Here is a 27,486-nt window from a genome sequence, read left to right on the forward strand (position 1 = left end):
TCTTCTACGGTGAAATACCAGATTTTGAAGTAGAGAATTTCAATCCGACAAAATTTTGAAAAACTGTTTTTGTAAAATACTTTCACCGCTTCTTTTGGAAGGATGACAAGAATAGTTATTTGTAACTGCACGTTTTTAAATCTCATAATTTATAGCTAAATATACAGAAAAGAAGAAATAAATTATGCGAGGTAGTCTTGAAATTTTTTCTGAGAATGGAAAAATTTTAAAAGATTTATAATTCTATGGAGCACTAACACTTTCTGCTATAAGAATTTTTGAGAAAAAAACACAGAAAAATATCGAAAAGTGGCTTGAGCACCCTCTAAAAAAAATTTTTTTAATCTGACATTTTGGGAAAATTACTTTTTTTTTATGTACTAACGATTTCCGTTGGAGCTCCAAGGAAAAAAAAATATCGATTTGCATCACCCTAATATATATTAAAATCAATTAGATGTTTTTGCTACCTTTAGAATTTAGTTGAGATTCTGAAGAATTGGAAAAAATAAATCCATGCCTCTATCTCTTTGTCATGAAAATAATTTTTATCAGCTTTCTCCAAAATTGAATATTATCAGATTTGTAGATGATCATTATCATTGTCAATATGCCATTTTATCAAAAAATGGATAGTTTCCCTTGGAAAATATAAATAAAATAACCCAAGCCAGGAGTGCTGAAGAAATTCAGGGGGCTATAAACATATCGAGCAAAGAAGCAAATGTTTTATCTGGGAAGACACTGAGAAAAAGGTTTAATCCTAGTCAATTGAGAAAATTTCTGGTAGTCTTCAAAGAAAATTAAGATAGAGATTTTGCGGCTGAATACTCACAGGCTAGTGGCAATGTTTTTGAAATTCTCAGACTTTTGGATACTTCCGATTAAAATATGTTAATAATCACAGTGCTGGATTTTCTGCCATGCATTTTATAACTATCAAGTGAATGGAAAAACGTCCATCATCGACTTGAATTTAAAAAGAATTTTTAAAAAGGTCACGAGTATTGGATAGAATCAAATCATTTGAAATGTCATTTGTGATTAAAAGATTTGCTGATAAATGTTTTTCCAAAATGAAACAGTAAGTGAATGTTTTCGAATTCAGAATCTTGCAATAATATCCCCAATATCTATCAAATGTGGAAGAGGCCTGACGCCACTTCATTAATTCTCATTTGCCATGTGCTATTGAGTCAGAGCAGTGCCAGGCACCGCAAAATTGTTCTGTGTCATTTGGCATCGATGGTTCCGCTTGGTGGTATTTTTCATTTTACACACAGGTTTTGGAGACTTTGTCGCAACGAATCAAGCTCATGGATTCCCAAAGTGTCAGAATTTGTTACATAGACTTTGTACTCGCTTTTCTTGTGGAAAATAATTGTCAAGTAAAGGTCATTCGAGCTTCACTCGTCGAACAGGGAATGATTTCTTTTATATTTTCCGAGTTGACATACGATTCTTACACCATCGTTCATTTCGTCCACGACATCATAAAATCTTGGGTTTTAGAAAATTTGGCCACCAGCAAAACTATTGCATGTATTTTTTTTTTTAATCCGGTCTTGCAGAGTCTTGTCTGGCTGTACAATTGGAAGGGACTCAAAAATTTGCCTAATCCGAAAAGTAAAAAAGGCAAATGGATCGACAAAGATTTTATTGGTCCAAGAATAGAAGTAATCAAGAATCAGCTTCACGTTCAGTTCTAAGTAAAATTTTACAATCAATTGATTTCTAAGATAATATTCAAGGTCCAATTTTTTACGTTGATAGATTACAGTGGAAACGGTGCACGATTTCCTGAAAATTCTTTTAATTTTAAACCGACGCGGAGTGATTTTCCATGCTCGCAGTTCCGGTATATCTGCTCAGAAAAATAATCAATTAACGTCCAAAAGACACTTTTCACATGTACCATTTCCTACGTTATTATTCACTATGAAAACGTCGTCGAAAAAATTCGTAAGCTTCCTTATCGACTATTTTCGAGAGCGCTCTTTTCAATGGTGCCATTTAAATTTGGCTAAAATCCTTTTTTTTATTATATTTTTGTAAAATAAAGCAACAAAGTCGCAATTTTAGAGGTCCGTTTTTTTTTCAATCCACCATTCGGAAGCGTTATCATATTATTTTCCAATAATAAAGGGCTTAAATCGTGTCCTCGATGTTTGTACTTTCGAAGTATATACTTGGTTTTTTCGCCTCTAGGCTTACCATTGCAAATAAACGGTAAAATAGCTGAAATAAAATGTTTAATTTTTAGGGCATACAAATTTTGTGACGAGAACGAGTTTCTTGAAGTTTATATATAAATCGTACACGGTGTCCTAGGTTTTTCGGGTCGCTGATCACGAATTTACAATTAGTTTTGCAAAATTAATTTGTTTAAACAAATTATAGTCAAAAATCGAAAATTTGCAAATTTCTTTTCAGAATCGTGATCTACGCGGAAAAATACGTAAGACAAACATCTTTATAATTTGTTTCAAAAAATTTTTAACAAATTATGACGAAATATCGGATTTTTTCAAAATCGTTTTTCACGATCAATAAACCATCAGTAATATGTTGCCACTATTTGTATGAACAAATTGTTCGAATTGTTTAAACAATTTGTTTAAACAAATTATGAAAAAAAATTAAATTTCCTAACATTATTCCGAAAATCGTTAACTACGAAAAATAGGACGTAGACAACAACTTGTCATAATAAAAAATTTTTTTTAAATACGATCGTATTGAAACTTCCGAGAATCGTTCTCCAGATATAGCTGTCTATAAGAAATCATACATGAAAAAAACATTCAACAAATATCATTTACTCTGCTTGTACAGCTAATTAGTTCAAATGCAATTTGTCTTTACCACGTGTAAAATACTGATGTTGTAGCCTTCATGCTTCGTGAATAATTTGATTCCATTCTTTATCAATAGCCTTTCGACAATACTGTTGTTACTACGTTGAAATAATTCTGCAGAATCATTCGTGTCAAAAAATTATCGAGAAGCTCGTGTTCTAACTGCACTTTTTTATTAGTGCTCCGGCGGGAGGCCAAGCATGCGTGGTTCCATATGGTGATATTTTTGGAAACTTCATTTTTTTCATAATTTGTTTAAACGAATTATTTAAACATATGGAACAATTTGTTCATACAAATAGTGGCAACATATTACTGATGGTTTAATGATTGTGAAAAACGATTTTGAAAAAATCCGATATTTCGTCATAATTTGTTTAAAAAAATTATAAAGATGTTTGTCTTACGTATTTTTCAGCGTAGATCACGATTTTGAAAAAAAAATTTGCAAATTTTCGAATTTTGACTATAATTTGTTTAAACAATTCGAACAATTTGTTCATACAAATAGTGGCAACATATTACTGATGGTTAACCTGAAATACAGCATGAATGCTGTAAAAAAACTAGAGAGAAGTACATTTATGCCCTCTGTGCAGTTACCTGTAAAATCATGGAATTCAATGGTTTCATCAAGAAACAAAACATTGTCAAATAAATGTAGAAGTTGCTAAGCACATCGGTTTACAAACAAAAAAAATTACAAAAGAGAGAGCTTGGCCGCAAAAAATTACAACCACAAAAAATACAAAAACAAATTACGACCAGAAAAATTAAGATCACAATAATTAAAAAAAAAATTATGAACCAAAAAATTAAAACAAAAAAATTGGCCGTTGTGCTTGACGTTTTTTTCTAGTTAATTTTATCTAATTTCCCTGTATCTTACACTCACGAATTCGAAAGTCGAGTAAAACGCTAAGTACAACGGCCAATTTTTTTTGGCATTCAAGGTAGTCAAGAAGCGAGAATTTCTGATGAAGTAAATCCAGAATGCGCGATTTTGGAAAATTTCTCAGTTGTTACGAAGGAGATGCTAGAAAGCGAATCCCAAAAAAATGCTCATACTTTTAGAACTTTGCATATTCGTTTCACAGAGTGATATATAAAATAAACTAGTTCATTCATGATCAAACGAAGAATTTATAATCGCATGCAGGATAGCTCCAAACAATTTATCGATAACCGTTTTGAGTATGATCGCGAATTTTCATAAAAAGAACATAAATAATGGTGGAATAAAACGTTGGGAAAAATCCCTTCAAGAATACACTGATTATTCGATTCAAAATGCAAATAATGCGCCAATATTAATTGTATAAAAATGCAAATTGTATTTTTATTACCTGATAATAGCTCGATGGATTGGAAGGTGAAGGAACATTTGGATCGACTAGCTCCATGTTGTGGAGCCACGGCAATAAGTATTGAAGCAACAATTGTCGTACTTCGCGTCTCGCTGTCTGAAATCGATGTGTTATTTCTGTAACAGAAATGTAGATGTAAGTAAAAGAGTATAAAAAAGGTCAAATTTGAGAGGACAGAAAAGGAAAGAAATTGTTTCAATTATGATTTTTCAAGGATCCTGCGGGATAAAATTGGAAAATCGCAGGCGGTTTGATTCCTCGAAACTCATGGCTAAGAGGTGAGTAAAAAAAAACAGCATGTTCTGTATTCTCCGGGAGTCCATACGATGTTCCTTGATGGACGCGGCATCAGAATACTGATCGAAATGCCCCTCCTTTGCCAAACCTGTCAAGATTCCTTGAGCATATAGAAAAAGGGACGAAGCGAATAAAAAGAAGAAAAAAGCTCACGAAAGTGTGGAAAGTAATCGAATACACGTGCACAACTTGGTTCGAAACTATGTGGCCACCGCGTTTTATCGAAAATTCGAACACTCCGAGTTTACGTGCGTAAATGATACTTTCCTCTTTTCCTCTTATTTCCATACAGAAGAATACAGAAGAAGTGAAACTTCGACCGAATCTTTTATGAAGATCACTTCGTGAAGAAAGCTGCTGTATCTTTAACTGTCCGAACAAGTACGTGAAAAAAATATAATTGCAGTAGGGGAAAAATACGAATGACAAATCAATGATAAATATTTAAGCTTCGTGGATGGGAAACACGCGGAAGCTAAACTTTCTCAGCTCCAAATATTTGAACGCACCGAATTATGCGGTCGATACTATGGAGATGAAAAAACATTTTTTTTCCCCATTGGAATAGAAAGAGATCGGAGATGACTTGTAAATTTTTCAATCTTTTTTCTCATAATTTCCTTTCGCAACTAACAAATCTTTCAAGAATGAGCACTTTGCTTTGAGTTTACAGTGGTCGTACGATGAAGGAAAAAACGAATAATGAAACTATAGTAACGTCTTGACAGTGAGGAAAAGAAGGGATAAAAGAAATATGAAGCTCGAGTGAAAAAAAAGAAAACAAGTAATCGTTGTGTTATGTGGGACGAGAAACGTCAAGCTTTTAGTGAAAAGTGAAGCTTTCCAGGCGGTTGTAGAAAATAGATTGATGGACATTGGCAAGCGGTTGAATAAACCCTGTTAGATACACGAATTTGGGGAGAGCCCAAAGCGTTTGCCTAAGTGCAATTACGATTATTCCATCAACCACGCAGAGATAGTGAGAGAAAACGTATATGAGTGGAAGCGAGAACGACAACGAGATAACCACGGAACAGATAGCCGAAGAAGAAAATTGGACGCACGTGTATGTGTTTGCTCAAGAGGATAATACAAGTTATAAAAACAAAGAGCGGATTGGAGAGGGAGGAAGAGAGGGGAATAAATGCTAAAATGAGGGAGAAAACAAAAACGGTTGGAGGGCACAAATCCCGTAGTAAATTGAAAGAGCTCGAATTCTTCGACTTCTAAAAGTGGATAAGCACAAACATAAGCTTAAGAGAGATTAATTGATTGATTTAATAATTAAGCCTTGGCGTTTATCATAAGGCAAAAAACTTACATACTTAACAAAATTGTGAGTTTTAACCTCATACAGGGAGTTTGCTCTTAAGATGATGGATCAGTCGGTAATCACAACCGTGAGTGCAAGAGAGATAGCTGCAAATTTTGAAAAGGAAATTTTTCCACATCGGTCGTCTGATCGAAAAAATAAAAATGTCATCGGATTTTTGCGATCGTGCTGCGTACGATGACATTTTTATTATTTTAATCGGACGAACGATGTCAAAGAGTTTCAATTTCAAAAATTCGAGGTGTGATTACCGACTGATGCATCATCTTAAGATATTACTGGAAGGATAGCCCAGCCGGTAAATTGTATCGAATCGGAATTTCCGTACTTCGTGATGCAATAAAAATCTGAAAAGATTCAACAACATTTGGAAAGCTATGAAATACAATTATCAACAATAATATTTCCTAAAAGTTATTAATAAATTGTTTGAATAAATGATTTTTTAACAATTTTACAGTAAACCCTTGTTTTTTTTTTACGAATCGAATGTGCGCATTTTTCTGAATGCTCATGATTTTTTTCAGAATTTCCGTGGATTTTTGAAATTCCCTTTTTTAAATTTTTTAAGTGGCTCTATTTGTACATTTTTGATCCAGTAACCTTGAGACTTTTCGAAACTGATGGTAAATATGTCTTCTAAAACATATCCAAAATTCAAATTTTTCAAAATTTTTTTAGAAAATTTCAAAAATCCACGAAAATTCGGAAAAAATTCCTGAGCATTCAGAAAAATACACACATTTGATTCGTAAAAAAAAAACAATAGGTTACCGCAAAATTATTAAATAATTAATTGCTTAAACAATTTTTTATTAACTTTTGGGCAATATTATTATTTATAATTGTTGTTCATAGCTTTCCAAATGTTGTTGAATTTTTTCAGATTCTTATTGCATCACGAAGTACGGAAATTCCAATCAGATATAATTTTTGCTCGAGCTATCCATCCAATTATACCTTAACAAAAAATTCAACAATAATTGTAGATCAAAGCGCAGACTTGATAGCTTAACGTACGAGAGTAGCGGTGAAGAAAGATTAGAAGAATCGATATGCTTACAATCTAGATAGACAATAGAATTACATAAAGAAGTGATCTTAATAGTATTAAGTTTACAATGTAATAAAATAAAACTAAATAAATTTCCAGGACAAGGCCAAAATGAGTTCCAGGTTACTCATCATCGTTCAGATCGTTTTTACAGGAGAATAGCTATGAGTATAATCTGCTTTTAAAAATACCAAGCGATGTGAGAGACGTTATATAGTAAGAGGAAGCGAGTGCCAGAAGTGTATTGCTGAAATTACGAACGAATTTCGATACGTCTTGGTTCGGTGTATGGGCATAAGGACAGTCTCGGAATTGGGGTTACGTGCAAAGTAATTTGTTTGCCTGATGTATGGAGAAAAGCGAGATGCCTGCGGAGTGAGGGAAGGTGAAGTAGTGGACAAAATGATAGAAGATACGTCCTCACTCGTAAGGCTTGGGATTGTCAGATCAAAGATATCCAGAAAATCATGAGAAGGGGGGGGGGTGCCCTTCGTTATAGAGATTCGTAACTCGGTGGATTAGAGACACATACGATTTTAGAATGGAAAATCAGGTCTCGAGCGAGTCCGAGTTTTAGGAATGCGAAAGCTTCTAACTAGTTTATAAATGGAACGGACAATGATTCCCAAACGATGCTGTCACTTTCAACATAAATCGGTCGATTGACGCCAATTACCGTGTCTCCCTCATGCTGTTCAAGCAAATAGTAAAAACAACAAAACCAACAAAAAGAAAAACTCGTCTCTTCGTCGCTCCAAGTTTCATTTCCGGACTCATAATGGATCATGATGTGACCGAATCAGCATTCTCAAATACATTGATGGAACAACAAAATTTTCGGAATACCTCGGTATAGTAGATACTTGGTTCACGGGACTTTTACGAAATATGCCACTTAAGGTAACTCCTGTACTGCATGCTAGTCAAATGAATGCTAAATTTTCAAAAGGCTTTTAGACCAAGTTCAACGTACCGATTAAACTTATTGTTAGTAGATATGTATTCAAGCATATTTTATTAACGTGAAAAAATATTAAAAATGATAGTTTTGCAAAACTATCAATTGGTGAATGCAAATTTCCATGATGACACATTTTCACAGGTATTTTTCAAAGAATCATCTGTATTTTTTAACCGATTTTATTGCACCAAGTCTCATTTTGTTCCTCAACTGATCCTCTACGAATTTACCACGTATATTTTCCTTTAAACTCATTCCTTCAGAAATTATGAATGAAAAAGTTTTTTCACTTAATGAACAATTAGCTGCAATACTGAAACGATCAAGTTTAAAAAAACAACTACATGGTGGATTCATAGAGGACCAGTTGACGAACAAAATGAGACTTGTTGCAATAAAATTGATGAAAAAACGCAAATAATTCTTTGAAAAATACCAGTGAAAATGTATCAGCGTGGAAATTTGCATTTATCAGTTGATGGTTTTGCAAAACTAGCGTTTTTAATATTTTTACATCTTAATGAGATATATGCCGTAATACAAATCCGCTAACAATACGTTTAATCGGTACGTTAAACTTGGTCTAAAAGCGTTTTGAAAATTTAGCACTCATTTGACTAACATGCAGTACAGGAGTTACCTTAAATCGACTTTCTAAAAGGGTTATGAAAAAAAGATATGCAACTATTTTGTAATGGCTCGCCCGAAGCAAACTTACGACCCTCTGATGTGGTCGCAGTTTTAATTAGTTGAAAACTTATACATTCCCTTCCATAACAAAAGCGTAGTTGATCACTTGACGAGTATGGTTTGGCGTGGTTACGTTCATGATAGCACCCTCATCTAGCCACTTTACCTGCCATGATACATTTGTGCTTTTCGATAAAATATCATTAGCCGAAAAATTGCATCGCATGGTCGTGTCGATGATTTTCTTTCTCGAGACATTTAACCTTTAAGGACGGGTCTTGTCGAAATATCGACCACTAAGCTTGGGTGGGCATTCGACTTGAAAAATTGATCGATGTTATGCACAAATTTCGTGTAAAAATGGGTCGATTTTAATGTAAAAATTCCCGTCCTTAAAAGGTTAAGTTTTGTTTGTAAAAAAAATTAAATTTCTTCAGGGAAAAATGAAAAATGAAGGTATTCATAATGCAGCAATCTCTAATTTCGTCGACAAGGAATATGAATTGTCTCGAAAACCGAAAATTTTCTTAAATTCGTGACCCATACTTAAGGAGTTTCGGTACAGAAGTCTAAATATTAAGAAATTTATCAAATTTCATAATAATGTTCTTCAACATCAAGTGCGAAAACACAAATTTTTTCACAATTTTCTTCTACTTAGTTATCTGTGATATCTGTGATTCTTACTTAGATAACTGTGTAGAAGAAAAATCTTAAAAAATGTGTATTGTCAAATTTGGCACTAAAGAATATGTTCACTAAATTTTATAAAATTCTGAGCTTTTTGAAATTTTTTATGTTTTTAGCATGGTTTAGCATGGCAACATTGTATTGCCTGTACCGAAACTCCTTAAAAGCATGGAGCAGTCGGTATGCGAGCGCGAACGAGATAGCTGCACATTTGAGAGTGAAATTTATCGACACGGTTTGACCAAATGAAAGAAAGCTCGATCAGTGGTTTTTCGTCATCGACCTGGGTTCGCAGATAGAGTTTCTTTGTAATCAGTTAAACCGTGTCGTAAAATTTCAACGTCGAAAGATTCAAGGTAAGGTTGGCTAACCAATCCATCCTTTCAAGATGAGGTGACCATTTTTATTAATGCGAAACGCCTTTTGCGAACATTATTCTATGAAAATAAAGAACAACATTACCCACGCTTTCTATCGAAGTCTGAATGTGTATCCTTGTGTATCATGATGCAAATTTGAAATGACGGAAAATACAAAGCTGTTACGGTGCTCTTGCAAACGCGGTGATCCTTTGATAATAAAATGAATTCTTAAAAAACACAAACGTCTGAGAAAACAAAAAATTCATCTGTTTTCGACATGCTGGATGATTTAAGGAAGTTGAGACATCAGAAAGAAAATGATGTCATCGCCTTTAAACTGATTGCATCTTATAAAGTGAAGTGTAAAAAAAAAATTAGTTAAATTTTCAGACGGTTTAGGAGCGTCGTTGCTGAAAAAAATTAATAACAATTTGGACCAAATAACATGTAACCTTATGGAAGTCAAGACACATTCAGTGATATCTCCGTTAAAAATGATGCTAAAAATATGAAATTTTTGGGCAACCTGAGCAAAGCTTGCTGAATAATGTCAATTTTTTTCAGATTTATCAGGAGATTGGCTGAGATTATATTAATAATAATCTGTCTCCCGTGCAGTTTTTTTGAGACAAGGATCGTCACCGTCCGTGTTTTCGACTGAGCTTTCGCCAGGTTTTCATCTTTTTTCCCCAACTCTTCTTTCAAGTGTATGCAACATTGCCAAACCGTAAACTGGCCTAACTTTTGAAAGGTATACAGGTCATAACTTTTGGGTAAAAAAATGACTGAACGGCCTCAACTTTCTTAACGTGAAAAATATCTGGATAAAGAGTTATTCGAACCCTGCGTGCGTTCTGCGTGCCCGTCTGTCTCTTCAGACTCTTACCAACCTTGCTGAGTAAAGGCCGAAAATAGTCTCGACCCCACGATGACATTTAAAGGCACATAAACAACTTTACTCCAATGCTATTGAGCCAATTTTGTTGTGCACGCACTTTTATAATTCTCCTTCTTTATTGTTTGGAATTTTCAAGGGAAGCAACTGCAGCGGAATGCAACGACAAAACGAGTTTGGTGTTCTTATGGCATTCTTCCATATTCCTTCCTCCTCGTCGCTCCCCTTTTTTCTCTCATTCCCTTAGCTCTTTTTTTCGTTTACATTTCTCACGTGTAAAATCGAACGGTACTCACCGCTGAACATAGGCATCGTGAGTTCGGGATGAAGTTGGGCGAGCTGTCTCGAGAGATACATCTGGTTACGGCAGTAGGTCGTGGATAGCAGAGCATCGAGGGTGCCGCCTCTGATAGTTGCACTCGCATTCGTTGAATTACCCAGTGGACCACCGCCGCTAGTGTTGTGTCCTCCCGACGTGCCCCCATCATCCTGACCTACAACACATTCGAAGATTCGATTTTATCATAATCCCTCCAATCAAACGTAACATTATATTCGTCGGTCATTAAAAGTCGGCGTTTAGCAGTTTCGAAACAATTCTATAGCCTCTTCAAGGGGAGCCCCAACTTCGAATAGTAACAATAAAAAACGACTATACGTTCACTCGACCTGAAGAAAATTCACTGTCCGTACAGATAAGCAAATCCCAAAAAAAAAACTTTTTAGAAATGAAGAGAACTGCGCTTTGCAGGTATTAAAAATATAATAATATCATTTCAACAAAGCCAAGTACGAGTGATGCTTGTTTTTATGTTTTCTTCAAAAATGTAGAAACGACAATTCAAGCTTTTGAAGAAAAATTTGTCGTCCAGACGCTGCCGCGTCTCTAGATAATATAAAAGAATTACCATACTCTTGGTCACTCAAATTGCAATTCTTTTCTAAATGTTTTGACAGTTTTTTAACATTTTTTCCCCACTTTTCATTCGTATAACTGCCATTCATCAACGACATCATCTCACAAAGTGTTCACTTTTCGTTGTGATCAGTTTGACAAAAGCGGTGCAGAGGATCCACTGATAATTCAGTCTCGGTCTGTTTGATCGAGCGTATATCAAAGTAGAGGTGAGGGTAGTACGGATCAGTATATAAAAGCTACGATAATCGACGAATGAAATTAGTTCGTGGGGAAATCGCTGGATATATTTATACGATTGAAATGCGGCTTTAACCGCGTCGATTATAAAATCGAATGAAGTATTCTAAATTGTAGACATCGAATGAAATGACAAAATTGATTTGTTATTCGTAATAAAATGGCAGGTTGGTGAAGATGATTTAAAACGCAATCGTTTTTATAACACGCGCCGATGTTACGTCACGCGCAGAAGCCGGAAGCGACAAGTTTTATCAGTATACCGGAGCTTCGAACGTGAGGCAGAAATAGTCGAATTACGGCCGTGGCGAGAGACGCTGCGATCGCGGAAGACCTTTCGTTCACCTGAAACCGGAAGTAATGAACAAAAAAGAAGGGAGCAAGTAATTGGAGGCTCAAAAATCCGAGATTCGGACCGAGTAGAAACGACAAGTGTCAGAATCCAAAGCATTTTCGGTTGAAAGCTCGATACATCCGGTTCGAGAGTTTCACGAAGCTCAGGGAAATTGACACAAAAATAACTGCCATCCAGTGAAAAACGTGAAAGTTCTTCGAACCGGTTCCAACGAAAATGTTATTGACCAAAACATCAATTGAAAGTGCACGGACAATATCTTGGAAGAGCTCGTGAGATCCGAGGATCAAACGTCAAAGGATAAAGAAGATTTGCACGTGGGAGAGTGTGGGCATTGACCGGGCGGACGTTGATCACAGCTCGATCGAGGAAAATTTGTTGGCTCTTATCCAACAGCCTTTAATCATCAAACGGAATTTTCCACATTCCCGAAGGAAAAAATAACAATGACAGACTTAAAGTTCACCGAATCAAAGTACTGTCTGTCCGTATTATAGTTTTTTATGGATTCATCGGTAGATGTTTGTGTCGAAAATTTAAGGAGGAAGCCCAAAGACCCGGATGTCGGAATTTTCGGTGACACGTGATCGAGGACGGAAAGTGAATAAAGCGAGAAAATATAAGTAAGAAGGAGGGAAAGGTTCGGATTAGAAATGTCGACGGAAAGGATGAACAGGTCGACGGAACAGGATCTCACGGAGTTTCTGATGCTCGGTGCTCAATTGTATTATCCACCGATATTGGTTATACTGGGAGGCCTCGGTAATTGCTTGTCGGTGTGTGTTTTTTTTTGCACGAAAATGAGACGCTCTTCGTCAAGTTTTTATCTCGCCGCATTGGCCATAAGTGACACAGGTTTTTTGGCTTCTCTCTTCGTTTTCTGGTTGAACATGGTGGGCCTCGGAGTTTTCAGTCGACCCGGTTACTGTCAATTCTTCATTTATCTGCCAACGCTGTGCAGCTTTTTGAGCGTCTGGTTCGTCGTGGCATTTACGGTCGAGCGTTTCATCGCGGTGTGTTATCCCCTCAGACGACAATCGATGTGCACCGTGGCTCGTGCCAAAAGCATATTGATAAGCCTGACGATTCTCGGGCTCGTATTGTGCAGTCCCGTCTTGTGGTTCTCCAGGCCGAGACCGGCTGGTCACAAAATCAACATCACCGTTTGCAAGTTAGCCGAAGAGTGGGAAAGCTGGGCCAGTGTATTCAACGTCGCCGACACTATCCTCACTTTCGTTCTGCCCTTCACAGTAATCGTCGTCCTTAACAGTCTCATCGTCAAGAGCGTCTGGAGACTTGCACGGGTTCGACGGACCATGACGACCAGCACGAGATCCACTAAAAACGAAAAAGCCTCCTCGTCCTCCTCGAAAAGTATTCCCCGATCCACCGTTTCACAAACCAAAATCACTAAAATGTTACTCGTTGTTTCCAGTGTTTTTTTGTGCTTCAATCTTCCTGCTTATGTCATGAGAGTTCACGCTTTTATCAAGGTAAGCCCCTCCCCTGTTTTACCCGTTTATCCAATTTTTATTCCCATTTTTCTATGAAATTGCACTTTTTATCATTTCGAGCCCGCAGGCTCATTTCCAAGTACTCGCACTGTGAGATCATTTATTTATTTTTTTTTTTTTTTCAACTGAAGAGCTTCAAGATCGCGGATACCGGAAGGGTCTCTCAGACCTAATCGTAGTATAGCTAAATTGAAACTTAACGAAAGACAAAAGTTCAGGTGTGCGGCCAATGTATGGCTGCAGCTGACCCCGTGGTTGAGCAGCCACGAGCGAGGACAATACTTGGATAGGTGACCCTTCAGCAATACACTCTAATTCCAAATGTGTTGTTGCTAACACACATTAAGTGTGTTCTGTACTTAGCGCCATAAGGAAACTATAGATTTTTAACACACAATAAAACGTGTAAAAAGTGACCACAAGAAATCTACAATTTGCTTACGGCATTAAGTACAGAACACACTTTACGTGTGTTGGCAATAACACACTTGGATTTACAGTGTACACCAGTCCACGCGCGCATCAATCCTCGGACGAGAGATAATGCACTGTAAAAAATTTGGTAAAAAATAAACACCACCGAGTGGCCTATATAAGTCCCTCCGTTTTGTGTTACCAAACGGTGTAAATGCACGGTGTCAATTTTTCGGTGTAAAGTCGGTATTATTAGTTAACACCATATCACTCAACACATTTTGGTGCTTATGTCGATTGACACCGAATTAACGTTCTATGAATAATGGAACCCGCAAAATAGTGTACGTAAATGACACGGAATTGTGTAAAAAATACAACTCGTCAATTCTTTAATGTTGACAATTAGTTTTTTTTATATAAAAAAATTAACTTTTCGTTGCTACTGGACATTCTGCACCCTGTGCATCTGTAGCAACTTGAGTTTCGTAAAAAAAATTGCCTACCGACATGGGGGATTCGATCCGATTTATCTACCTATCTACGACTTAAGAGTATGGGTCAGTCGACTAACCTCACTTGGAATTTTCGAAATCGAAATTCTTTGACACAGTTTGATCGATTAAAAAAAGGCTCTGTCAGCCTGCGCAGAACCATGGCAAAAATCGACTGACAGAGCCTTTTTTTAATCCGTCAAACTTTGTCAAAGAATTTCGATTTCGAAATTTGCAACTATCTCTCTCGCACTCATGGTTGCGATATACCGACTGATCCATCCTCTTAACGGGCACGCACGCTACCTATTACACCACCGACTACTTGTGAATATCTTAGAATAAAAAATGATATGCACTTTTCCAGTTCGGTATATTTTCAGTAATTACCACATATTTTATTATATAATACTTTCGTTTGAAAAATCATTTGGAATGAGATTAAAGTAAAATGATAAAAAGTTGCGGTGAAAAATGAATGTCCAAATTGAAAAATTCGAAAGTTTTGGATATAAAGACGTGAATGATATATATTGTATTAAATGACATGCGCAACTCGACTATAATTCTTCAGGTGTCATTTTTACACCACCTTTTATTGTATCTTCCCCAATTTCGATAACTGACTTTACACCGAGTGTTGTCACATATGCTTTTCAGATGTCAATTTTACACAACTTTAGGGTAACTACATTCTGCATTCTGTTCGCTATTATATACAGTTAAGAAGAGACAGCAGTTCGGCTTTCAAGACGAAGAGACTAATTCGTCGGTAATTCGTGACCTTGAGGGAACCCTGTTCTTCAATAACATTTAATAACTGATGTATCTTTCCGATTGTTCATAATAGCAGACAGACAGCAGTTACCATAATGTCGTGTAAAATTAACACCTCATAAATATTTTTGTAACAAACATCCGGCGTAAAGTCAACTTTTGAAATTGGTGAAGACACGATGAGGTGCTATTAAAATGACACCATAACCAGAAAAATGTTGTATATGCTTATTATTTGAACACCATGGGTTGTCAGATCGGAAAATAACACCGAATTATTCCGGTGTCAAATGATTGGTGTTATTTTTACACTGAAAAATTAACACCGCTTTTTTTACACTTACACCGTTTCAAGTTACACCGTGAATTTTTTTACAGTGTGTTTCTGAGTTCCTGATCGCCCTGTTCGGCTAAAACTCAGTACAAATTTAACTGATTGTGTCAATCGGGTTTTCCACACTTGCCCTTGGGACTTGTGCAAACGAGATGGAGGGATGTGCCTTATGAGAATGAGAGAAGTGTGAGCACCACTTGAGTGACCTGGGGTGGGAGGGGGGGGGGCTGAATAACAGGAACATAAATAGGAGAATAAGGGGGAAAATGAGGTCAAAGTGGTGAGTTCGTAAAAGCCCAAAAAGATATACGTAGGGCTATAAGAATAAAAATAAAATAAAATAAAACTCATTCAAAGTTGATCATATCGCATCGGCCTTGAAAACTGAATAAAATATCGTTGTTTCTATTGGATTCGTCAACCAAATTACTTTATCTATGGAGACCAAAATACTGAACTCAAAATTATATGATAAAATCATTTTTTTCTCGTTTAGAATAGGAAGCCTGTGAAAGCGTCCTATCATACGATGTCCTTGCTTTGTATAAATCTATCATTTTGCGACATATGGCAGTAATTGGACGTCAAAATTCACAAAGGAATCACAAAAGAAAACGTTGAGAAGAAATTTCGAAATATTTCTGCACGCATCTATTACATTCCAGCAGGAGATTTTTTTGGCTGTTCTCCATTGACAAAGTTTTATTTGAGACAATAGATCGACGATGACAAGTTATTATTATTTTTTTTCAATTGTCTCTTATCACAGTCTTTTGGCTGTTTTTCATCGACAAATTTTTAATCAACACAGGAGATCGACGATGATAAGTTATTTTATTTTATTTTTCATTTTTTTTTATTTTTTTGAATTGTTTCTCATCAGTCTTTTGCCTGTCATATTGTTCACATCGAAAATTCTATAGTAAATTTCGAGAGTATTCAATTTCATTGATGATCAAGGGAAGAATTTGCTTTTATAGCCTCTCCTATACCATTCAAACAGATTTTGCGTCCACTAATAGCGTGTGCTATCAAAATTGGCCAGCTGGGAACGTTAATCTGACGCACGGCGGGTCTTTGGTCGAAAATTTCAGATATCATTGCCCTTCTCCCTTGGAACCATCAGTCTGTGCTTATCGAAGCAGACCAGTAGAAATTCAATTAAAATGGGCGGAATTCTGTAAACATTGACTCTCAAATATTTTTCTTATAAAGCACAGTTACGATACTTCACGTCGTATCGTTTGTATTTTATTTTCTTCGGAAATGCAAATGAGGTGATAAAAAATATGATTGACTGAACTGTGTAGGAGAGCTTTATTAAATTACGCTCGCAGGAAAGTGCTGTTGGGACAATCACATTTACCATTTTTATCTAAAGCTCGATATGATAACAGCAATCGATTGGGTGGCCAATGGACAGGGGATTTCCACTCATTTTTTTTTCACTTTAAACAGCTTTCGTTATTGCCTCGTTTTTTTTTCGTCGAAATACTTGTAGCACGGAATTTCAAATTCCATGAATACAAAATATTTAAGAAAAAGTTTCTCGTTCGGAAAAAAGCTCCATTCTGTGCCCTTGTATCGCTGATTATTTTATTGAAGGTTTTTTCGCCTGGTGCAGCAGTAAAGTCCTGGCCGTACTCTCATAATGCGCAAACGCTTTGGGGATACTATTTCATCCGTTTCCATATTATAACAGAGCTTCCAATGGAATTTATTTGCATCAAGAATTATTATTAACTCTAATATAATAATTCGACCAAAATAAATGTTTTCACGAAATAAATGGGAATGAAATGAGGTCAAATTAATCTGTCAGCTCTCAACACTGGCGACTGATGCGATACGATTCACGCTGCAGACAACGAAAAATCTATGGTTTTTTTAATTCTCTATTGTAGAAAAGTATTTGCAACTTAAACAACAATATTCAGTTCTATGCTTTCACGAGGAAATATGTTTTTCAGGAAACCTCAAATATGAGCTGTAGAAAATTATTTTCTTTCAAAAAAAACCATCAGAATGATTTAATTTTGTATTTAAAAAAACATTATCCGGAACGTTTCAATAAATTTTTAAATTCAATCTTTTTTTAAACAAGTATAAAGGATTACAAACATTTCTTAAAATATAGATGTTTGATGAATCGCGAACAAGTTTATTTATAAGCTCTAATAATTTTCTATGAGGAAATCGAGCACGTTAAAAAACCAGCGAAAATTGATTTTCGATATTATTCCGAAAAATGTTTGAGAATTCATGAAATCCCAAACCATTTTCTTGCAAATAGAATCATTATTTAATGCTATTTTTCGAAGACGTTCTTGCATAGTCATCTTCAGAAATGGATGAAAATTGAAAAAGTACCTCAAGTTTGGAATGTTCTCTAAAAAATTGACATTTTTTGTATCGTACGATGAGAAAAAAAATCATCCGATTATTTGTTAAGCAATTATGATATTTTAATATCCTTCGAGGATCTTTCAATTATTTGGTTATTATACTCATTCTTTTATTAAATTTCTTTAATTATTTTTTTTCTGATTATAATCGATTTGTTTCAACGAAAAGTCAAATGGCTCGAGGCCTAGTCTCTGCTGGAGAGCGATTTTTCGCACGATCGAATTTGATATCGGCAAGCGACAACCCCACCCCTGTGCGTGTTTTGTAGCTTGTCAGTATTAAATTCGATCGTGCACGTAATCGCCTTCCTGTATTACGAAACAATTTTTTCTTCATTTTCCCCATCCTTCGTTTATTATTATTTTTTTCATTTATTAAAGAAGTGCATAGTTTGATAAAATGAAAAATGATAATGATAAGAACTTTATTAGCCTAAATATTTTGCGTCATTTTGTCCTGAGAAAATGTATTATTTTTATCATATTTCGAATTTCATAAATTTAGGCACTAGGCAATATTGTCAGCTAGTTGTATATTGAGTAAGTTTGCTGAATTATGATTCTGAAAAACTCGATTTATTGACATTTTTTCTTTGAGAAGGCAGAGTAAATAGTAGCATTTTGAGTCCTAGCATTTGAGTTATGACGAGTCGCTGCCAGAGAGTCTTTACCGGAGCGACAGCGTTTCCAATTGTTTCCGAAAATGTTTAAAATTTGTTTCTTTAAAAAATAAATAAAAAATAAATAATAGTTCAGGGAATACTGTAAGTTGACGTATTTTTTATTTATTTTTTTCGATTGTGACCTCTTCGAACTCTGTAGCTCAACACATTGAAGAGATATTAATTATTCATTTTTTTATGGTACACCTCGATCTTAAAACGTATTTTTATTTAAAAATCGATATAAAATATCTTAATGTGAGAAGAATAAAAAAATTCATTTATTTTATTTATTTATTTATTTTTGGCTATGTAAAAATATTTTTTTGTACGATCATAAATGAAATCTAATTAAAAAAAAAAAAAAAAGAAAAAAAAAAAACAGTATGTTTACTCGTGTACTAAATTTGGCAAAACAAGCTTGAATAATTTTGCATGAGAATGCTCACCAATTTGGAAATCCTTTACCGACTTCGCATTAAGTGAGCTGTGCAATACGGTATTTTGTATGATTTTTTGAATAAAAGAAAAAAGATCAGATCAAAGTAGGGGAGAGTGGGGCAAAACGGGATACCTAAGGAAATATTGATCTTTTCAGGAGTTTGAAAAGCTCCGTCTATTTTTACTCCCAAAAACCAAGAAATGTACTGAATTTTTTTTCAATTGAAAAAAAAAATTCGGGTCATTTTCCCTCAAAAATTTGTGAAATTTTTTAAAAATTTTCATTCAATGCACCTGGGGTGCGTTTTTATTTTATAAAAGTTTGTATTTTTCATTCACCGAATCATGGATTCGATGTTAAAGTTGTGCGGAGTGGGCACATGATTTGTATGCAGGTGTGACCACTGACCACAAATGATAGTTTGCCAGAATAAGGGAGCGGGGGCAAAGTGGCCACTCGAGGCTATTTCTTTTTTTTAATTCAAATTTCACTGTACATTCGAGACATCTAGTCAAAATCGTCCCTAGAGCATTTTTTTCGAAGAGAAGTTGCCTTTACCCCATAATTTTTTTTCACAGTATATGAATAATGACTGTGAAAAATCAATTTTTGAACACAGCAGTAATTGACAGCACATATGTAAACCGACACATCTAGCTTAATTACTCATGGTATCCACTTTGCCCCACGTTCCCCTATATTTGCAATTACTCTCATAGACAGTAGTGGAAATTAAAAAAAAAAAAACATGATGTTTTGGAAAAAATATATTTTTCATTCATTTTCGGACAAACATAGAAGTTGAGAAAAAAAAGTCAATAAAATTTCCCGAATTTTTCGGGTATCCCGTTTTGCCCCGCTCTTCCCTATATACCTTATTAAATGGGAAAGTTTAAAATGTTTCTCAAAAAAATTCCGGAAATTCGTATAAATCTTCAGGGTTTCTACATAAATCTCCTGAGTAACCCTATCACTCACGTAGAGTGATTAGGGATAAGATTTTATACCAACGAAGCACAAAATAAAATTCACATTTTTGAGTATCCAAGGATTTCAACCTCGAAATTTATCTCTTCAATTGCTTTATTCGCGTTTCCCGAAAATTATAAAGATTTGAAACGTTGAAGGTATAATAAATCCTCTCAAATCTGGAGTTAACGAATAATCATAGTTCACCAAATATAATACCCAATGTAAATATTAATATTGAAAAGAAGGTTTGGATATATGATTTTGTGTACACAGGGGAACGAGGAAGTACCGCGAGCAACGGTTATAATTCAACACGTCTGCAATCTCCTGTTCGATACGAACTTTGGTATAAACTTTGTGCTGTATTGTGCGAGCGGACAAAATTTTCGAAAAGCAGTAGTACGAATGATAGTAGGTCGCTGTAGAAACCGGAATGACGCGGAGCCCCGTGCATCTTTACGAGCCAATCAATCCGGTACTTAATAAGGGCAACGTTGTTTTATGACTGATCTATAATATCTCCGCAAACAGCCAATATCCTTGGTAATCCTATTAACTCGTTGTGTATTTCAGGATCAGAGTTGGGGAGATCAGGTAGCACGATAGGACGTCAACGAACCATCGTATTGGAAATGCATTGGGAGGAAAATTGTGAGCTATCCGACTTTTCTAGGACCGATGATTGTCAGCGGTCAAAATATCTCATTCGACGATCATCAAGGGAAAATAAATGAATGGTACGATTTATCCAATTACCAGTGTAACTATAAAGAATGATGTGCCACTTTTTTTGCTTCTTCATAGAGAAAGCTATGTGACGATGAACATTTTTTTTTTCCAGTTTCCAATGTCAATGTGCTCAAAATGTCCCAAAACATCGAAAAATCATATCTAGAAAAAATATCCGGATGCGTGTGCGTGTGCGTGCGTGCGTGTGCGTGCGTGCGTGTGCGTGCGTGCGTGTGCGTGCGTGCGTGTGCATGTGCGCGTGTGCGTGTGCGTGTGCGTGCGCGTGTGCGTGTGCGCGTGCGTGCGTGTGTGCGCGTGTGCGTTTGCGCGTGCGTGCGTGCGTGCGTGCGTGCGTGCGTGCGTGCGTGCGTGCGTGCGTGCGTGCGTGCGTGCGTGCGTGCGTGCGTGCGTGCGTGCGTGCGTGCGTGCGTGCGTGCGTGCGTGCGTGCGTGCGTGCGTGCGTGCGTGCGTGCGTGCGTGCGTGCGTGCGTGCGTGCGTGCGTGCGTGCGTGCGTGCGTGCGTGCGTGTGTGTGTGTGTGTGTGTGTGTGTGTGTGCGCGCGTGCGTGCGTGCGTGCGTGCGTGCGTGCGTGCGTGCGTGCGTGCGTGCGTGCGTGTGTGTGTTATGGCACTGCAAAATTCAAACGCTTATAACTCGGAAACGGTTTGAGATACAGGGCTACCGTTTTGCACAGATGTTACTCTATACAAGCTCTTCACTCTCTGATAATTTTGTCACAATTTTTAAAAAATTACGAATCTTTTACGAAAATTTTCATAAAAAGGGTGTCACGCTCTAACTTTCGAAAATTTAGAGATTTATTAATAATTTTTTTTTATAAATAGACTATCATAATAGGAAGGTTGGTATTGAATTTGGGGAATATCGGTTGAGCGGTTCAAATTTTATGACATTTTGAATTTTACGAAAATATGAGGTTTTCAAAAAATCGTCCAACCGCTTCAATTTTTGGAAATTTTATAAGATATTGTGTATAAGTTTGTACTTCCTCTATACTTTCCAGCAAAATTGTCGGAATTTTCTTTAATTTCAATGGAAATAGAAAAACGATGAAAATTGAAAGTTGCAAACTGTTTTTTCTGATGGCTCGTCATTTAGTTTTTTTTTTATGAATTAAACAAAGAGATAAATTAAAGTTCGTAAAAGAAGGTAGAGAAAATACATTAATTCCTTGTATACAAAAAAATGCTGCAAATTAAAATTTGCAAATTGCTTTCTCAAGATGGTCAAGATGCACGATGCTCGAAGCTTCCTCTATGAGGAAGCCAAAATGAAAATATAGCACCTCATAGAGGAAGCTTCGAGCATCGTGCATCTTGACCATCTTGAGAAAGCAATTTGCAAATTTTAATTTGCAGCATTTTTTTGTATACAAGGAATTAATGTATTTTCTCTAACTTCTTTTACGAACTTTAATTTATCTCTTTGTTTAATTCATAAAAAAAAAACTAAATGACGAGCCATCAGAAAAAACAGTTTGCAACTTTCAATTTTCACCGTTTTTCTATTTACATTGAAATTAAAGAAAATTCCGATAACTTTGCTGGAAAGTATAGAGGAAGTACAGACTTTTTTGATTCTCCCCTATTGTTTCCTCTCAAACGCGAGGGCTCTTTTGTCCCTTTTGAATAATATCCACGACGGAATATACAGCCAAAAATATCCGGCATTACAATATCCGTCGACCGAAATATATTTCAACGTGATCCTTGTGTTATCCAACCAATCAGAAAATTTCTCGCTGTATTATCGATCATTCGTATTGAATAATTGAACATTCAACAGAAGAGTACTGAATGAAAATATGGTAACAAACACGTGAACACGTGAACAACTATCGAAATATATTTTCCTTTCATTTTAGAAACCTTTCCAAAACGAAACACTCGCGCCTAGAAGTGCAACGGAATAGAGATATCGACCCATTAAAGAGTGCTCTATCCTCGTCTTCGCTTTCACGATAAATTTTCCTAAAAATATTTTGTGATGGTCGATTTCATGATCGGCAGTAAAGCAAAGTCTTTAATCAAATTAAACTTCCTGATATATTTGGTGAGCACAAATGTAAATTTTCACATTGTGAAACGGGTAAACCGGTTTCATTGTGATGAGCACGAACGGAAACGAGTCCGGATCGACCTTACTTTGTAGGTAAAAACCTTATTAAGGTATAACTGGATGGATAGGCTCGACCAAAAATTATATCTGATTGAAATTTCCGTACTTCGTGATGCAATAAAAATCTGAAAAAATTCAACAACATTTGGAAAGCTATGAACAACAATTATCAATAATAATATTGCCCAAAAGTTAATAACAATTTGTTTAAACAATTATATATTCAATAATTTTGCGGTGACCTATTATTTTTTTTTACGAATCAAATGTGTGTATTTTTCCGAATGCTCATGAATTTTTTCCGAATTTTCGTGGAGTTTTGAAATTTCTTGAAAAAATTATGAAAAAAATTTTTAAAAATTTCAATTTTGGATATGTTTTAGAAGATATATTTACCATCAGTTTTGAAAAGTCTCAAGGTTACTGAATCAAAAATGTACAAATAGAGCCACTTAAAAAATTTAAAAAAGGGAATTTCAAAAATCCATGAAAATTCTGAAAAAAATCATGAGCATTCAGAAAAATGCGCACATTCGATTCGTAAAAAAAAACGGGTTTACTGTAAAATTGTTAAAAAATTATTTATTTAAACAATTTATTAATAACTTTTGGGCAATATTATTATTGATAATTGTAGTTCATAACTTTCCAAATGTTGCTGAATTTTTTCAGATTTTTATTGTATCACGAAGTACGGAAATTCCGATCAGATACAATTTTTAGTCGAGCCTGTCCATCCAGTTATACCTTAAACGTCAATGGGTTAGAAGCTCTATTTTCCAATTCTATCGTGAATATTTGATGTATCAATAGGACTGTTTATATCACAGAGCTATTTTATTTTGATGAATGAATTATCAAGTCATTAAACGACTCGTGAGCTTGATAATTCGATAAAATGTCTGCCCCTACCACCAACAATTATTTTAATGCAAGTAAATGGAGAGTCCGCTACGGAGCCTCTCGATCAAACCAGGTCATCCTCTCGGAGTGTCGTACAATTCAGAATTTTTGCGAAATAACAATACTTTTTGAAAGTTCAGTAACGTGGGTCGATATAAAAATTCCTATAATTAAATCCATATAAGAAATACCTCAAATATTGGTAGCTATTTTGGGACTAAAATGTTGTAGTCACAGTGCATGAATTTCAATCGATATTTCGTTGTCTGCTAATAATATTCGTCAGTCCGTAAAATTCTTACCATTGTCTGGTTCAGTAGCAGCCAATGGCCCAACGTTACCGAAGAACCGCTGATCCAGCAGTTGTAAGAGTTGAAGAGCAGCGTCGTGAACTGGAGCCCTTGGACATCCGGTATTCATGAGACTGACGTTAATGACACTGGTGTAATGATCGCAAGGATATTCCCTGTAAAATTCAAATGAAATACCGTTTGTTGGATCCAATTGCTTCTCGGTAAAAGTGTCGTAGGATGACAGTTACCTGGCACTAAAAATGGTCGCTAAAGCGAGAAAACAACCGTCAGCAACCTGCGGTGAACCGGTGTAACAACGATCCACTACCCAGTCCAAAAGTGTTCCTATATCCGGATTGCCCTCCAGGAGAAGAACTACCGTTTCACGCGCCAATGTGTAAATCTACAAACATATAAAAAAGAGCGTTTGAAAACATTCGATGGGATCTATTGTATATAAAAATATACTCTACATTTATTTTTTCATCGTTCTCTCTGATATAAAATACATTTATTTATGACTTTATTATCATGTAAGATCTCATATTATTATGTACCTTCAGAAAGATATCGAGAAATAATATTTCTGCTGTTCTATTTGAATAAAGGCAAGTGCGCATCTCTCGTTTAGCTTATTTTAAAAAGTTTTACAGATTTGTTACGACGAAAAATGGAAATTAACCATTTGAATTATTCATGTCAAAACAACGATGCAATGCTCACATATTTTAATTTTCACTAGTGAAAGTAGAGTAGATATTTCTAATGACGTTTTAAGTTAGTTCATGCACGAAACGATTTTCTTAAGAAAGTCTTGAAATTTAAATAAGGTTTAAATGGGTAGTCGACTAACGCGTATATCAAAACGTATGTCCAAAGGTGAACAAACGCTACTTAAGTCTTTCTGACTCCAAGCGACTAGAGCGTACCGAAACATTCGATTTTAATCGCTTAAATCATTATATCTCGGGATTGAGTAAACGGATTTACTTGCAATAAGGATCAATTGAAAGAGAAAAATCGAAAAAAAAATCATCACTAATTTTCAGATTTTTAACTACAATGGTTTATCCGTGAGAACGGTTTGAAAAACGTTATGACGTCATAAATCGACATATTCGCGTATATAAGAGTGCGGCAGGGCTCGCGTTGACTTTTCTTTTACACTTTCGTTTTTTCTTGGCGTCGAGCCGCTACCGCCTCTCTTGATTTTAAAGGGTTCGTCTTAATGATTATTGAGATAAACATGTTGAAATACAATAAAAAATATACTGGGTTCAAGAGACTCGGTATAAGTAAAAAATCGTATCTTTCCATATAACGAAAGAACGCTTCTCACGAAATTTTTGAAAAAGTATACAATAACAATGAAGTATATAACGAAGGTCTGGAAAAAAATTCTAAACGAATGTCTTACTAAAGTAATAAAAATATATTACGTTAAGGACTGAACAAAATTGGTAATGAGCACTCATATAACCTCACATTTGCTTATTTCGGTTTTTCATCACTTTTTGGTATGGGCCATTCCTGCCATAGCCTTCTGTTTTATTGTTACTTTTTTCTTGATCCATTTCCCATTGTGTTTTCCCTTTGCGCTCTCTAATGCGATTTTTTGCATAAAAAACTATAGTATTTTCGCCAGGGACGAATGAAGTTTCGAGTTCAGTCAAAATGATGGATTCCCGATTACTGAATGGCTTGCCATTTAATTCGCCAAAAAATAAGTTTTTTTTTAAATTATAGTTAATTGCAATTTTATTATTTCAAACATTCGACAATTTTGTTGGGTGTATTGATATTTGCATGAGGCAAGTTGACATCCATAGATGTCGGATCCTTTGTTGTTGAAGATTAAAAGATAAGTTGAAAAAATTTATTTTACAATTTTGAATTAGTAACTCTGACATTAATTTAAAGTGATTATATCTTTAATTAGGGAGTAAAAATCGATCCAATTTAGACACCCATAAAATACAATCCTTCGAGCATGATCTACCGTAAATATGAAATCAATTCAAAACGAGATAAAATATCTGATGAGTTATAGAAGAATGATGATTGAATCTATTTTTAAAATCCTTTTAAGATAATCTTTAGCATAAAATAGAAGCAAAAATAGATGTAGCTATTTTACAGTGATTCATCAGAAGCAAATTAAATACATGATAGCGTGCATTACCTTTTCATCTTTACTGGCTAGAAGAAGGTCGATCCATTGATAGAGAATGGCACCTTCCTCAGATAGAGACTGGGGATTGAAGCATGGACCACTGCAGAGCAAACCGCTCATGGCGTGAAGAGCTGATAATTGAAGTTCGGAGCATAGTTTATCGTCGTCGTGAGTCGAGGATGAATTTGTTAGGGGTCGTCCATAAGGACCGGCCCAACTGGCAAACAGCGTGAATAGATTTCTTCGGAGATCTCGCTTCAGTAATGAATGACACGCCTCGACTGTAAAACCGATAATTATTTTATTTCATTTTTTTTCCTAATAATAAACTTACTTCGTTTAGGCAATTATTTTCATAATTAATTGACGTATTTCCAGACGATATGGCGCAGTTTTTTTTTTATTATCGATAGATACTTGTTGATGGAAAATTTTATTTCACTTTTTTCCTGTTAAAATTGATAGTTCCAACAGGACAATTTCAATTCAACAATAGAATTCCAATTTTTCAGAGGATTTCTATTATTGTCAAAAATATGTTCTATTAGTTCAAATTCATTTTTTTATATCGGCCATAATTTTTGCATTCTTTTTTCAATAAACTATTATTCTTCACCGAACTGGCAACAACTTCAATCCTATATAAAATTTAAATCTTTGTGACCGCGCATTTTGTTTTCTGTTTAAAATTTTCTCACAACTGATAATGCTTTTTTGGTTACTGATGAATTTATTAATTTTTAACAATTAAACAAAATGTATGAACTTTTTTCGTTTGATCTTTGATCGCATAAGAGATTCATCATGTCCAGCGAATTTTGATCGAGCCGAACTTTTTTGAACCAAGACTTTTTTATATTAATACAGTCAAACTTTTGAACTCCAAACCCACACATATATCATTATTTCTTACTTGTACACATTGAGCCTGTTGGGTTGAACATTATAGCTTGCAAAAGTCTCGAATAATACAATTTTTGTTTCATCAGTCAAGCAGCCCCTTCTAAATATAATTAATTCAATTTGATTTGAATTATTAAACTTACGTGAAAAACTTTTGATCATTTTACGAACGAAATTGCAGAAGTGCAATTTAATATCTCGTACCGCCGGAGCTTCCTTGTCGGTTTCGTTTTCCAGATACACTCTTGCACCGTCTATGTATTCAACGAAAGTCGGGTGCAGAGATTGCGTTTCGCGATCAAGTACAGCCGGAC

The 27,486-nt window shown here is 35.3% G+C and overlaps 2 protein-coding genes across 5 annotated transcripts in view; one reads left to right on the forward strand and one right to left on the reverse strand.

Moving 5' to 3' along the window:
• The window catches only part of fry (Protein furry), an 87,072-nt gene that overhangs the window by 38,318 nt on the left and 21,268 nt on the right, over positions 1-27,486 (reverse strand). For all 4 annotated transcript variants that reach the window (XM_043429930.1, XM_043429929.1, XM_043429931.1 and 1 more), the window contains 6 exons: positions 27,316-27,485; positions 26,279-26,550; positions 24,345-24,499; positions 24,106-24,269; positions 10,804-11,001; positions 4,205-4,341 (listed from right to left, as the gene is read on the reverse strand). In XM_043429930.1, the coding sequence (XP_043285865.1) occupies positions 4,205-4,341; positions 10,804-11,001; positions 24,106-24,269; positions 24,345-24,499; positions 26,279-26,550; positions 27,316-27,485 (1,096 nt within the window). The remainder of the gene's footprint in view (positions 1-4,204; positions 4,342-10,803; positions 11,002-24,105; positions 24,270-24,344; positions 24,500-26,278; positions 26,551-27,315; position 27,486) is intronic.
• Positions 11,960-24,246, forward strand: LOC122416851 (thyrotropin-releasing hormone receptor). Its single transcript, XM_043429933.1, has 4 exons — positions 11,960-13,511; positions 20,306-20,507; positions 20,606-20,769; positions 24,124-24,246. The coding sequence occupies exons 1-3, from the start codon at positions 12,672-12,674 to the stop codon at positions 20,764-20,766; spliced, it is 1,203 nt and encodes a 400-aa protein (XP_043285868.1). The 5' UTR covers positions 11,960-12,671; the 3' UTR covers positions 20,767-20,769; positions 24,124-24,246.

This window comes from Venturia canescens, chromosome 10 (assembly GCF_019457755.1).
Source record: "Venturia canescens isolate UGA chromosome 10, ASM1945775v1, whole genome shotgun sequence".
NCBI classification, from domain to species: Eukaryota; Metazoa; Arthropoda; class Insecta; order Hymenoptera; family Ichneumonidae; genus Venturia; species Venturia canescens.